General features: G+C 38.0%; 1 protein-coding gene across 1 annotated transcript in view; it reads left to right on the top strand.

Moving 5' to 3' along the window:
* Positions 1-14,645, top strand: part of LOC149166576 (uncharacterized) — a 407,323-nt gene that overhangs the window by 179,745 nt on the left and 212,933 nt on the right. Inside the window, exon 3 of the mRNA XM_089431366.1 lies at positions 2,463-2,539. Within this exon, the coding sequence (XP_089287492.1) occupies positions 2,463-2,539 (77 nt within the window). The remainder of the gene's footprint in view (positions 1-2,462; positions 2,540-14,645) is intronic.

Below are 14,645 nucleotides of genomic sequence, written 5' to 3'. Positions count from 1 at the left end.
TTATGTGTCAATGTATTTATTTTATGTTGTAGATGGTTTAGATATTAAAAAAATTGAAAAAAAATGAAAAAAAATGAATATTTTTGTGCCAAACGATTTTTTCCCGATTTTTTTCCGCTTTTTTTCCCGATTTTTACGATTTTTTCCGCTTTTTTCCCGGCGCCGAATATATCCCGATCACGATTTTAACAACATTGTGAATTTCTTCCTAGAATTTTCATTTTCTTCCTTTAATTTTTGCTTCTTAACCTTGGACTTCTTGATTTGTTCAAGTAATTTTTGATTATGGTCCCTTAGGTGCAAAATTTCCTCGTCCTTTTCTTTTGACTTATTGTAAAATATGTCTTCGAGATCTTTATATTTCTTTTCCGAAGCATTGTTTTTTTTCAAGCTCTGCTAATTCTTCTAATTTTTTTATTTGTGTCTGTTTATTACCTTGATTCTCTTTGGTACTAAATAATCTTCCACACGCTAGACAACAGAAATTGTACTTTTTTTGAATATATGTATATCCAATTTCGTTTAGATAAAATGCTGGATAAAGTTGTCATTGATGTCAATAAGATGACAACCTAGGTGCATTGTTGGAACCATGATGTAGTCCAGATAAAACCCTAGTCCTTGTTGAACCCTTGTTGATGCAAACCCTAGTAACTCTTGCTCTACATGAAACCCTAGCTATATATCCCTATCTATATAATGGCAAGCCTTAGTTTGTTGAAGCATGGCCTAATAATGAATAAATGAAGGAGCCCCTTCCATGAAATCCTCCTTGACACATGATGACATATGCCCTAACATTGTTGAAGTCCTTGGTCTATGATGAAAAAGTTGTCCTAGGTCCATTAAGATGATGAAACCCTTCAAAGCTAGCCTTGATGAAAAACCTTAGCACTCTAGTTCATGTCCCATGATATCATTTCTAGCCTTGTTGTAGACTAGCTCTTTATTGAAAAGCCCTAGCTCCCTAGTCCTATTGAAACCCTAATCCTAATACCATAAAATCCATAATAATTACATCCTAGCATAAATAAATGAAGTCCTATCCACTACCCTAAAGCCCTATCCACATTCCAAATGTTCATAACCCTAAAAGTATTAAAAATATATTTTTATGAAAGAAAAAATTATTTTTTTGACATTAGACACAATGTCTTGAAAAGTTGATTACCTTTCTCAGTGGCACATACATTTACAATGGTTCATATACCCTTCACGGTGGCTTGTATGTTTACAGTGGTTCGTATATCTCTCACTGCGGCACATATATTTTCACAGTGGTTTGTATATGCTCACAATAGTCCATGACTTACATATGCTAACAATGGCTTGCATGTACATATTTGTGCCTCGTTATGACATGAATCTGTGGGTTGCAATGTTATATGATTCATGTTTGTATGGCCTGCATTATGATGAATAGACAATGATCCACACTATGCATATATGCATTTATTATGAGACAATATACAAAGACAATGGACTATCTAGAATAAGACAATATTTTTTACAACCTTGTTATCAGTGAAACAATGATTTCTCATATGGCAGTGACAATGATGCATGTGCCAAAAGTTGTGTTACAGTGACCTTGCTTCATTATGGCAGTAACCATGTTCCAGTGATCCTCAATGACCTTGTTATTAAGTTATGTGATGACAACGATCTACAGTGACCTTGTCTTTGATACATGATGATAAGTTCATGAAGAATATTGTGTAATAGTGATCTTGGTGACTGTGATAACAGTGGCTCTGATGTATACCCTTGTTTATGGCAGTATGTGACAATGCCTATATGATAGTATGGTAGATCTCTCTGTGACCATGTTGTACATGGCCGTGCTCTCATGTCTATGATGCATACAACAATTTTATACTTAACAAAATTTGATAACAGTGATTTGGCAACAACTCTCTAGAGGTCAGTTCACAAACGAAGTTGTGACTGACTTGGGTTGATATCTCATTCTCATTGTACTCTGTATCTCAACTGTACAATTGATGAATATCTAATAGAAGAAGAATCCTGTTGGGTTTTCCCCCTTGTGGGGTTTTGCCCTTGTCCCTGACCTAATTCCTGGTGTCTTTGTTGTGTATGCTTTTTTTCTATTGCATTGTTGATGTTTATTGTTCTCTCTACATAATTGCTAATGATGAAATGATGTTATGGGATGAATGTTATATGAAAATGCAATTATATACAACAAAGAAAAATCTAGTCCTAAAAATTAACAACATGGCTATATATTTCTAAAATTCGCACATATATCTAAAATAATAATGGTTTTTGTTTGAGTAAATATTTAACAATTACTTTATTAGATACAAATGAGATCAACCCATCAATCATAAAATGCTGTTGTTTGAATGTAATTTGTATCAGTGTAGCTTATGGAGTTTTATTTTATAAACAAATTTATCCATGGAAAAATAATGATATACTAATGTGTGTGAATGTAGGTACAATGTTTCACTACAAAATTGTTCTATTGGTGACTTCTGCATTATCCACAACGGTGTATGTATTGGCCAGGATGGTGAGCTTTGTATCTTTCTTTTCCTTGCAAAACCAAATAACACTAAGCATTCTAAATATAGGTTTTATTTTCTTCACTATAACATATAGGGAGGCCATTTTTTCTTCTTTTCATTGGATAACTTAAATCAAAAGGACACACTCATATAGAATGGTAATATGCCCCTTTAGTTGTAGAATTTATTCAATCAACCTTGTTGAAAAGTGTAACTAGGTTCAGTCTTCATAATGACATGTAATTGTGATTTTATCTAAAGAGATGTAAAGAAGAAAAGTAAAATTATTGTCATGATTGCATCATGGGTTTCATGAGCAACAAATTTTATTTTAGTAAAGGCTCCCATTGAGAGCCCTTAGGGATATTGTCATCTAGTCATAAAAGTCTAAAAGAGTCATTGTCATGTAATGAAGACATGTTACACATTGTAAAGAGTCATACTTGTCTATGTAAAGTCATCCTCCAAGACCTTGTCACTAGCTCTCATCAAGTCGGCCTACAATGAAGGAAGAATCCTAGAAGATGAAGTCGGCTTGCTATAGGGATCATGTCGGCCTAATGGACATGGACCAACGACTATATATACTCATGCTCAGCCTCATTTGAAAACCATGAATTCGGTGAAGCAAGTCTAAAAAGAAGTGCGAGAAACATACTAGAAGAAGCCTTTACATTAGCGAAGCAAGGAGGAAGCACAACGAAGTTTGTTGAGGACTGTTTTGGGCTAGTTCACCCTCTCACGTGCGAAGGTAGCAGATCTGAAGGTGTCAAGAAGAGGTCGAAGGATTGTAGTCACATTAAAGTGCTCTTGTTTGGGTGGAAATCTTCGCTATAGGAAGCCGAGTAAGAAAGGAAGGAATCTCCTTCAAGGAGGAGTCTATTCAAGTGATAAGTCTGATCTAGGGTTTTTGCTATCAAGAAAGGAGTTGCAGAATGACGAGGAGAGGCCGAAATTCTGAAAGAAGCTGAGAAGAAAAAGAGGAAGAGCAGTGTTGAAGAAGAGGCTAGTGACTTGGTCTTGGGAGGACTCTAGTGTCAAGGGTCTTTGTCATGGTCTTGGTATTCGTCAATTGAAGTTTCTATAAGAAGAATTTTGTTTGGGGTTTTCCTCTCAAAGAGTGAGAGGTTTTGGCCTTGGATGACGAGCCTATATACTGTGTCTGTTGTCTCCTTATTGTTCATGATTTGATAACTGTCTTGATGAAAAGAACACAATAATAACTCAAGAAGAGAAGATCATAATCAAGAAGTAAAAAGACTATCACAAGCAATTATCATAAGTAGAGAAATCACCTAATTATTGATGCCCTAGATTTCTCAACATGGTATTAGAGCTAAGGTGCTAAAGTCAAGAAGGGGCATCTAATCAAGGAGACTCACAAGGATCGAGTTTCAAGAAAGGGATCAAAGCGAGACAAAGAATACCAAGCGAGAGATCAAGATCTTCATCATACCGAAACCCTAGATCAAAGAGTCTTGGAATCATCATCAAGGAGGAAGTAGAAAGAAAGATCAACTAGAAGCATTTCCGAAGATCATCACTCACCTAAGGAGTAGAAGCTTTTCAAAGGCTAAGGAAGGCTAGATCAAAGAACATTGTCATCATTTTCAAAAGGGTTTGTAAAGCAAACTCTCTCTCATCAAGGAATCTTTCAAGGAGTAGTCTTCTACTTTCTATATCTCTATCAAGATTAAGAAGAAAGCAAGTGGAGAAAAGCAACATCTAATCAAGTATATGACTTCATCTGAATCTATCAAAATGTCTTTTTGCAAGGAAAGCAACAAATTAGTTGGAGCTTCAAACTTTCTTGCATGGAAGAAAAGAATCGACCTAAACCTTGTTGAGAATGAAGTCATGGATCACATCAAGGGGTCAATAACCAAACCTCCCAAAGAAGATACTCAAGCACTTGCAAAATTCATGAAAGGGGAAGTAAGGGCCCAAAGAATTCTCATAGAATCCATCAAAGACTCTCTCATCCCATATGTATCAAAATTAGACACTTCAAAAGAAATATATGACAAGTTGGTAGAGTTGTTTTCCGTGAGTACTGCAGGAGAAGTTATCTCTCTAAGACAAGAACTCTACAAATTGAAGATCTCAAAGGAAGAAGGAATAACCTCATATTTTATGAGGATTTCAGAAATAAGAGATCAACTTCAAGATCTGGGCGAAATAATGACAAAGAAATGACCATTGTAGTATTAAATGCACTACCAGAGGAATGGGGCAACTTCACTTCAAGTATCTATGGGAAGAAAGAAGCCACTCCTTTCTAGGATCTATGGTCATTATGCAAGATCGAAGAAACTAGACTAAAGGCAAAAACTGATGTGGGATCAAATGAGCAGAATCAAGCATATGCAGTTATGACAAAAAGAAAGGGAAAGTTTGGTAAATTTGATCCTCAAAAGAAAAAGAAGAACATGGCTAAGGTACAGTGCTATGGATGTCAAGAATATGGGCACTAAACTTATTGTCCTAAACTTAGAAGGGACAATAACAAGAGAAATAAGGAAGAAGCCCATATTACTGAAGAAGTGGAAGAACCTGAAACAAAGAAGCCTAAGAAGGAGGAAGTGAGAGATCTCTACTATGACTGAGATAATCTCCTTCACTATAAGGTGTTCTTCTGTTGTGTAAATTATAGATAGGAAGCTTTGCAAATAAGATAGGATGCATCATATTAGAAAGCATCATGGTAGAAGCATAGGTAACATGAAGGATGTCTAGGACAAAATCTATAGCTATGTAGGGTATAGCTCTTGAAAACCTCATTGAAAGCTCAAAAGATACTTATGAAGGAAGAAGTCATCTAGGACAAGGCTCATCATACATTAGTCAATAAAGATAACATCTGCAGGATAAGATATGCAAGATCCTCTAGATTCTCTGATGGAATCTTCACTATAAGGTTCACCGATCATGAGGAGAAGCAAGTGTTTCATCAAGAATTCCAAACTTGTGGAATTCATGGGATGATGGTATGTTGATCAAGAGAATTACTTCATTCAAAGAAATTTGCTATAGGAAGTTTGGATGACCCAAAGGAAAGATGAGGTATGTACGCTTACATTTGATATTATGAAGCCATGTCATATGGTGTTGGCAACATGGATCAGTGTTCTATCTTGACAAGCATGATCAAAGAAAGGATTTCCTCCCTCAAAGTATGTAGGAATGCATGGGTCACATATTTATTAGATGAAATCAAGTTAATATGTCCTCATATGGAGTATGATGTGATTGACTACAATTAAGGAACTCTGTTTGGAAGTTCCTGGGAATGAAATATGTGATGAAAGAAAGGAAGAGATTGTGGAATATGCAACAATGGTAAAAGCTGTCAACATTCGAAAGACCAACAAGAGTTGACCATGATATCTCCCAGAAAGATATGTAGACTCTAATGAAAGTCTAGAAAAGATGGAGACCCTTGACATTACATATCTTTAGGAGATGTGCCAACCAATGTTGCATTAATCGTTATCGGGATAATATCGGCGCGAGGAAAAAATTGGAAAAAATCGTAATTATCAAGAAATAATCGGAAATAATCGGGAAAAAAATCGTTTGGTACAAAAATATTCTTTTTTTTTTTCAATTTTTTTAATATCTAAACCATCTACAACATAAAATAAATACATTGACACATAAATATGATAAAAGAACTAATATATAAGATGTTTAATATAATTTCTAGTGCTAAAATCACACATAACATTGAATCATGTCCTAAATAGTAAGTCTTGACTCCTGAGTCCCAACTTAGCCTCAAAATATCAACAAAAAATATAATAATGTATCTCATTATGTCATAATGTCATATACAATAAAATGAAGAAAATAACTAAAGTCTAATCCTATTGATTTCCTTTGCCCCTCTTGCGAAAAAATGCCACAACTTTCCCTTTCCCTCTAGATGTTGATGCTGGTGCTGGTGGAGTTGGCAGTGGAGTCTGCTGTGCTCTAGAAGCTGAAGAACTAGAAGTAGGAGCTATAGAAGGTAGACCACGTCCTCTACTGGTGGTAGGGGTAGCCTGGGCAGGGGGTGTCACCTCCTCCTGTTCCTCCTCCTCCTCCTCCTCCCCCTCCACTACATCTTGCACTAACCAATCATCAGCAGACTCCATGAGAGGCCTCTCGGCCTCAACCCTCCATGCAACAGTGGTGTCAATCCCATCCAATGAGATGGCCTCCACATCAGGTGTCCTCTCAAGTTGCCTCACCCACAATCAAAGATTGTAGTAGACGTAGACCATGTCATTAAGTCGTTGGGACTCCAACCTGTCCAAAAATCATGAAATAATAATTAATAATTATAAAAAAATATTGTTTAATGAATTCAAAAATTTATTTGGAAATTTGCAATATTTTAAATGTTTAAGTGTTAACCTGTTGCGCTTCTTGTTGTGTATTTTTTCAAATACACTCCAGTTGCGCTCACATCTTGAGGAGCTACATGTTTGGCTGAGGATGCGAAGGGCAAGATTTTGCGGAAGGGGTACCCTGCCACCATACATTCTCCACCATGCATCTATAACAAAATTACAAATAAAATTTTAAATAAACATAAGAAAAAAATGGAATTTGAAGAGATAATGAAATTTGAAACAAAGTTACAAAGTAAAAAATACCTGGCATTTTAATCGTCCTATCAGTGACAGCCATCTCAAAGCCAAATGTGCCACCTGCCATCCTATATGTCTCAATTTCTTTAGAGATCTCTATACGTTCTGCTAGAGATCGCACCATCTTCTGGACACAGGATAAGAATACATCCATGACCTCATCATCAAATACAAAGCCACATGCGTAAAAAAATGCGGGGTTAAGGAAAAGCCCAACAACATGAATGGGATGATGGAGTGTGTTGTTCCATCGCTCATCAATCACTCCCCATAGGAGGAGTTGTCTCTGAAACCCATCATCTCCCTTATCATCATAGTAGGCCCGAATGGCTTCTTTGGCCCTATCCATGGCCTCATACAAATAGCTCATTGCGGGCTTCTCACCATCAACCAATCGAAGAACCTTTACCAAAGGTTCAGTAATGGCGCACACCTCTTGCACTCCCGCCCAGAAGTCTTTCTGGTATGAAACTAGTCTGCATACGGCCTCTCCCTCTGGTTTGCAGCTCATTGGCAAAGCACGCCACTCCTCTGAAAGAAATATTCTCTTCACATCCCACATAGAATTCAAGAGGGATTGAAGAGATATGAAACTGGTGGCAAGCCGTGTAATGGTGGGGCGCACCAACTCTTTGTTGTTGGTGAATCTTCTCATCAAGCTAAGCACAGATGTATGGTTATATATAAATTTTGTAATGCTTTTGGATTAATCAACAATATCTTTGACAAAGGGAATTCCCTATGTCCTCCAACATCAAATCAATACAGTGTGTAGCACAAGGTGTCCATAAGCATCCTGCCAACAGCAACATAATTTGCAGCATTGTCCGTTATGACTTGGACAACATTTTCTGCACCCACCTCCAAAATAAACACATCTAGCAAATCACATAAAGTTCTTGCATCTTTGATTTGTGCAGATGCATCAACAGATTTGATAAACATAGTCCCCTTGGGACAACTAACCAAGAAGTTTATAAGGGATCTCCCCTTTTGGCTAGTCCAACCATCTGACATAACAGTGCATCCTGTTTGTGCCCATAATGCCCTAAAATCCTCCAATCTTTGGGTGCAGTCAAGCTTTTCATTTTGAAGAATTCGGCCTCTAAAATCATGATAAGAAGGGATTTTGAACCCTGGGCCAACACTTGCAATAGCATCAATAGTAGGTTGGAAAAATGGATTATTACTTACAATGCTGAAAGGAATATCACTCCAAAGGAGAAATTTTGCCAGCAACTTGTCAGCTTGTTCTTTCGCAGTTCTTTTTAGCATTGAACTGATAGATGGCTGTGAACCAGGTGTGGTTCTAGGAACAAAAAATTATGTGGCAGCTACCGGATTGGTTGATGCTGCAGTAGAAACCATGTGCCACTTGCTTCAGCTGACTTTTTTAGTTGCCTCTTCATTTCTTCTTTGGCCTCTCTATTCTGGTCTAAAGCTTCCAATGCTTTCATGGCTCTTCGGATGAGTTCAGGATTTGTATTTGTGCAAGGCCCTACATCAAATCCAGGGATTTGTGCAAGGTGATACTTCAATCTGTACACCCCCTCGGACATATGGAACCCACACAACTTGCAAGTCAAATTTAGTCTATCATTCGGAGCTTTAGGTTCACCATATTCCCAGAAAGGGTCCAATTTCCTTGGCATGTTTGTTTTTGAACTTTGAAGTTGAAAACTTGAATGGTGTTTCGGTGAAGTTGTGAACCTATGGGAAAATAAGGATTACAATTTAGTATTTACAAGTTACAAACTTACAATTTAGTATTTTAATTTTTACATTGTACAAAAACAAAAAAAAATTACATACATTTTAAGAAACCCCATTCCAAACCCAACCAAAAAAACTAAAAAAACAATACATCAAAAACCCCATTCCAAACCCAACCAAAAAAACTCAAAAAAATTTACATTGGGCAAATTTCATAAACCCCAACACAAACCCAAGTTACCCAACCAAAAACAATGAAAAAAAACATAAACAAAGTTTCAAAACAATGAAAACAAAAAAAGAATGGTGCCCATACCGTTTCTATGGAGAATATCGGTTTCCTCCTCTTGATTTTCTCCTCCACGCACTTGAAATAGCTCCAATCCTTTCCAAGCAAAATCTCTAAGCCCTCTCCAACACTCCACTGCTCTCCGCGCGCCTAACTGTGCAAATGAAATGAAAAAACATCGATTTTTTCATTATAAAACTGCACTGCCCCGACCCTTGGCGATAAATTGCGAAAAAATCGCGATTTTCTCCAAAAAATCGCGTATAAAAAAATCCTTCGGGAAAAAATCGCGATAAAGCGATAATATCGCGATTTTAACAACACTGGTGTCAACATGCACGTTGGATGCCGATGCCTACTAGAAGATGTCATGATGAAAGGCCATCACAAAGGTAATTATGATTTAAGTGTTCATTTCTTATTTATGAACTAGTATCTGGATGGGCTTATGCAAGGCTACCAAAGAAAAGGAACTGTGAATGTCTTCCGAGACAACCATGTAGAAGGATGTAAGATCCTTCCAAAGAAGAAAGCACGATGAAGGTATGTTAAAATTGGAAACTAGGGCCAACTTCCACCTTAGGACAACTCATATGATGGAGATGATTATTGCATTGGATTCCTCTTTTCGAGAGGTACAATTTTGATATAAAGATCATCTCATTTTGACAAACAGAAATGGAATTTTGAATTTATTCTTTCTAATGTACAAATTGTCAAGGCCGGCCTCAGTCAAATGTAGGCTCATGAAACCCAATGGATGTGTGTCCTCACCCTCAACGAATTGTCTAAATAGGAGTGACCCTTCTCTCATTTGGACATCACTCATCTCATCACATCTTCTTCTCTCTCCTCTCTTGATTGGTTCGTACAACTTGGAGGCTCTGTCTTCTTCGCACGTGTGGAAGGAAGGCAGATTTCTGGACTGGTTTTTGGAGGTTGAAATTTCTGAGTTTAGGACAGCGTTGACTAGCGTTGACTTGGGCACTTTGACCATGCGTTGACTAGCATTGACTTGGGCACTTTGACCATGCATTGACTTTTGTTTTGGGGCAAAATTTTGATCTTTTCAGGCCGCATTCTCTGGCACAAAATTCGAGGTGATTAGGGACTGTTTGACCATGTTGACTGCAACATTGACTTTCTAGTTTGACCGCAAAAATTACAAGGTTTCTCTGGGTTGATCGAGTTGTTTTGGGTTGACTTTGACCCTCTTTGGAGGCCACATTTTTCTGCTGTAGACCAAGCTGATTAGAGGATGATTTGGGGCAACTTTGACCAGCGTTGACTTTTTGGTTAGCGCTGCATGGAAGATGACTTTGGATTTGACTTTGGAAGAGAATGATGCCATGGACTATGTCAAAGGAAGAATAGCAGAGCCTCCTTCAAATGCATCCGCAGCTGCACAAACCAAGTATAAGAAAGGTGAGGTTAAAGCCAAGAAGATTATTGTTGATCCTATTCACAAGCCTTTGGTTGCCTATATTTCTGATTTAGAAACATCTGGGGAGATGTATGACAAGCTGGTTGGGATATTCAAAGTTAATAATGCAAATCAAGTTCTCTTTCTCAAGAACAAGTTGAAAGACATCAAAATGGATAGAGGAGAATCCATCCAATCCTATTTCATGAGGATTACCGAGATCAAGAATGATCTCCTATCTATTGGAGAAGTCATTGGTGACCAGGAGCTCTCCCTTATTTCACTTGGGGGCCTTACAAGAGATTGGGATGTGTTCAACACTACCATTCTCAACAATGACAGGATTCCGAGATTTGATGAACTATTGGCCAGATGCACTCAAGAAGAAATAAGGATGATGGAAAGAGACAAGCCCTCAAATGGAAACAATCCTACCGCTTTCTCTGCTCATTCTAAGAGAAGGAACAATTTTGGTCCAAGGAATCAAGGACAAGGGTTCAAGTTGGGATTCAAAGAAGGAAGAAAAGGAAGGTGCTTCAATTGTAACAGGTTTGGCCACTTCGCTAGAGAGTGTCCTCACAAGAACGATACTCCAATAGATGATGACAACAATAACAACAACTTGAAAGGCAATGACAATCAAAGGAACAACAGGTTCAATAACAAAGGAAAGAGGAATTCTCCCGCTGCTCGAAATGGAAGTGGTCGTCCTCCCAAGAAGTTGAGAAACTCCAACAATGATGAAGTTAATGTTGTAAAGCAAAAATAATTTTATCTTATTTCTGCCCTCTCCACCGCCTCTCCTCCAGATACATTGGACCATTGGTTGATTGATAATGGTGCCTCAAGGCACTTCACTGGGTACAAGGAAGCCCTCTCAAACTTGGTTGAAAAGAAGACAAATATGGAGATTATACTTGGGGATAATGCCACTTATCTTGTGAAAGGAATTGGGACCATTACTCTCCACTTAAATCAAGGTCAAACTCTTCATTTGCGAGAAGTGCTATATGTACCTGATCTGAAAAAGAACTTGGTTTCTATTTCTGTGATGGAATACAAAGGTTTTAAGGTGACATTCATTGATGGAAAGGTTTGTGTTTGGCAAAGGAACCCAAGAGATGCATTCACTCTTGGATTCAGGGTTGAAGGTCTCTATCAGGTTGGAGGAAGTCCATTGGGAGCAATGACTTGTGATATTTCTCTTCAATCCAAATTATGGCACCAAATATTTGCTCACCTTGATTTCAAAGCCTTACCCGATATAAGGTAGATGGTCACAATGATGCCCGAATTCAGCTTAAACCATGAAAGTTTTTCTCAGGGATGTGAAGCTAGAAAACATACAAGGGGACCATTCTTCTCAAGTGAGACTCAAACCAACGATATTCTTCAATTGGTCCATTCTGATCTATTAGGTGTGTTGCTCGTGACATCGTTGGGTGGATATTTGTATTATGCTATTTTTTTGGATGACTTCTCTCACAAAACAGGTATCTATTTCTTAAAGAAGAAGGACAAAGTATTCAAATGGTTCCGCTCCTTCAAAGCCTTGTTCGAGAATCAAATAGGGAAGAAGATCAAAATATTGAGGACCAATAATGGGACCGAATATGAGTCAAATGAATTCAAAGACTATTGTAGAGAAGCTGGCATTAAGAGGGAGGCTACTACTGCATATACTCCTGAACAAAATGGTGTTGCCGAAAGGAAGAATCGCACTATCATAGAAGCCACCCGTGCTATGCTCCATGATCAATGTCTTCTGGAGTTCTTATGGGGAGAAGCTGCCAACACCGCTGTGTATGTCCAAAACCGATGCCCACATCAAGCTTTGGACTTCAAGACACTTGAAGAAGTATTCATCAGTAAGAAACTTGATGTTTCTTATTTTAGAATTTTCAATTGTCCTGTATACTTTCATGTGCTAAAAAGAGAAATTAAAGAAACTAGATGCATCTCGGAAGAAAGGAACGTTTGTGGGCTACAGTGAAACTTCGAAGGCGTATAGAATGTATGTGCCTGGTCAAAGGGAGGTGGAATTAAGTTGTGATGTCACCTTCGATGAAGATTTTTCTCTTAGAAAGATCCAAGATCGTCTTATTCCTGGGAAGGACAATGATGATGCTGATGCAGAAAAGCAGGATGAACCTCTGTCTGATGAACCGATGCTTGATGTTGAAGGTCAAATGGATCCCATTGATCCACCTCCTAGTGAGCCCTCTACTTCAAGGAAAAGGCCTTTGTGGCTAAAAGATACTATTGAAGATGATGAGAAACATATTGCACCACGGGGGACATTTCGTGAAAGCAAGAAGCCAAATAGGTATCAAGGGTACTTAGCTGCCGTGAGTATTGCTGTACAATTTGAGCCTTGTACATTCGAAGAAGCCGTGAAGCAATAGGTTTGGAAGGATGCGATCAACGAGGAGTATGAGTCGATCATGAAGAATGATGTCTGGCATGTGGCTTCTAGACCCAAGGACGAGGAGTATGAGTCGATCAGGAAGAATGATGTTTGACATGTGGTTCCTAGACTCAAGGACAAGTCAATGGTCACTTCGAAATGGCCCTACAAGATAAAACATGGAGCTGATGGGAGTGCTGAGAAATTCAAGGCCAGATTTGTAGCTCGAGGCTTCTCTCAAAAGGAAGGAGTAGACTACAATGAGATATTTGCCGCAGTTGCCCAATATATGACCATCCGTTCGATTATAGCCCTTGTTGCCTCGCAAGGATGGAACCTACACTAGATTGGTGTCAAAACTGTTGTAAAATTTAACTAGGTTCGGTCTTCAAGATGACATGTAATTGTGACTATTGTAAATGATGTAATGAAGAAAATAAATTTATTATTGAAAGCCTTGCTTCATGGGTTTCATGAGCAAGTGATTTAATTTAGTGGCTCCCATTGAGAGCCTTAGGATTTATTATTGATGCAAAGAGTCAATGTCATGTATGAAGAGATCTTCTTGAGCATATATAAAATGTATATGACTCAACCTAGTGTCTAGAAAAGCCCTCCAAAAAGATAAGCACAATCCTCTCTTGAAGTCAACTGCAAACTGTATGAAACATTCATGTCAGCTCACCTCAAATAGACACACCAATTCGGTTGGACACATTGGCTCATTTATGGAGGAAAAACTACTATGAATACCCAGCTAAGATTTTTGCATAATGACAGGTTCAAGAATTCGGATCCTCTATAATTTTAGGTGGGTACAGTCTCTGAGATTTTCACATTACAGTGAGAAGTTCAGTGTTTCGGATGGGCAACAAAGTACAAAACTTAGATCCTTCTGTAGTTTCGAAGGGCAGTCACAAAAGAAGATTTTGAGATACCACAATGAGGCATTTCGGAGGTCACAGTGAAGCACTTCGGAAGTCTGTCCACAAAACAAAACATTTATCATCTACATTTCGGTGGAAGGCTTAGGAATCACAGTCCTATGGAGATGCTACAGTTCGGTAGTATCAAGGAAATTCGGAACCCTCTGCAATCACAGTGACAACAAGTATAGACATACTACAATTTGATGATAAAAGGAAACTACAGTTCGATGAGGAAACTATCTCGGTGCTGCCACTAAAAGAAGATCTAGTGCTAAACACAGTCTTGATAATGATACAATTATGCTTACAATACCTTTATATTGTAGCGATGAATTTCGGATTGCTCTAGTAATGAAGCCTCAGCAGTGGAAGGAGAATCTAGAAGACAGAAGCAGAAGATGACTCGTATCTTGGTCTTGGAGTGGCTATTAGGTCAAGGGTCATGGTCTTGGCATTCGTCAATTGGACTCTTTATAAGAAGAATTTGGGCGGGTTTTCCTCTCAAAGAGTGAGAGGTTTTGGCCCTGGCAGAAAGCCAACATCTTGTGTTCTTGTCTCTTTTGTTTTGGTAACGATTTGATGAAGTAAGAAAACATACTCTAATAATATCAAGAGAAGATTGTGCTAATAAGAAAAAGTAAATAGTACCTCACAAACAGTTATCATCATGAGAAGAATTCTATTAACCCAATTGCCCTAGATTCTTCAACAAAAAC

Source organism: Pinus tabuliformis, chromosome 5_1 (assembly GCF_031772625.1).
Source record: "Pinus tabuliformis cultivar Carrire ecotype Pingquan chromosome 5_1, CPIR1, whole genome shotgun sequence".
In the NCBI taxonomy this organism is placed as follows: Eukaryota; Viridiplantae; Streptophyta; class Pinopsida; order Pinales; family Pinaceae; genus Pinus; species Pinus tabuliformis.
The sequence above is the reverse complement of the archived record's forward strand: the minus strand, read 5'-3'. Positions and strand labels throughout refer to the sequence as shown.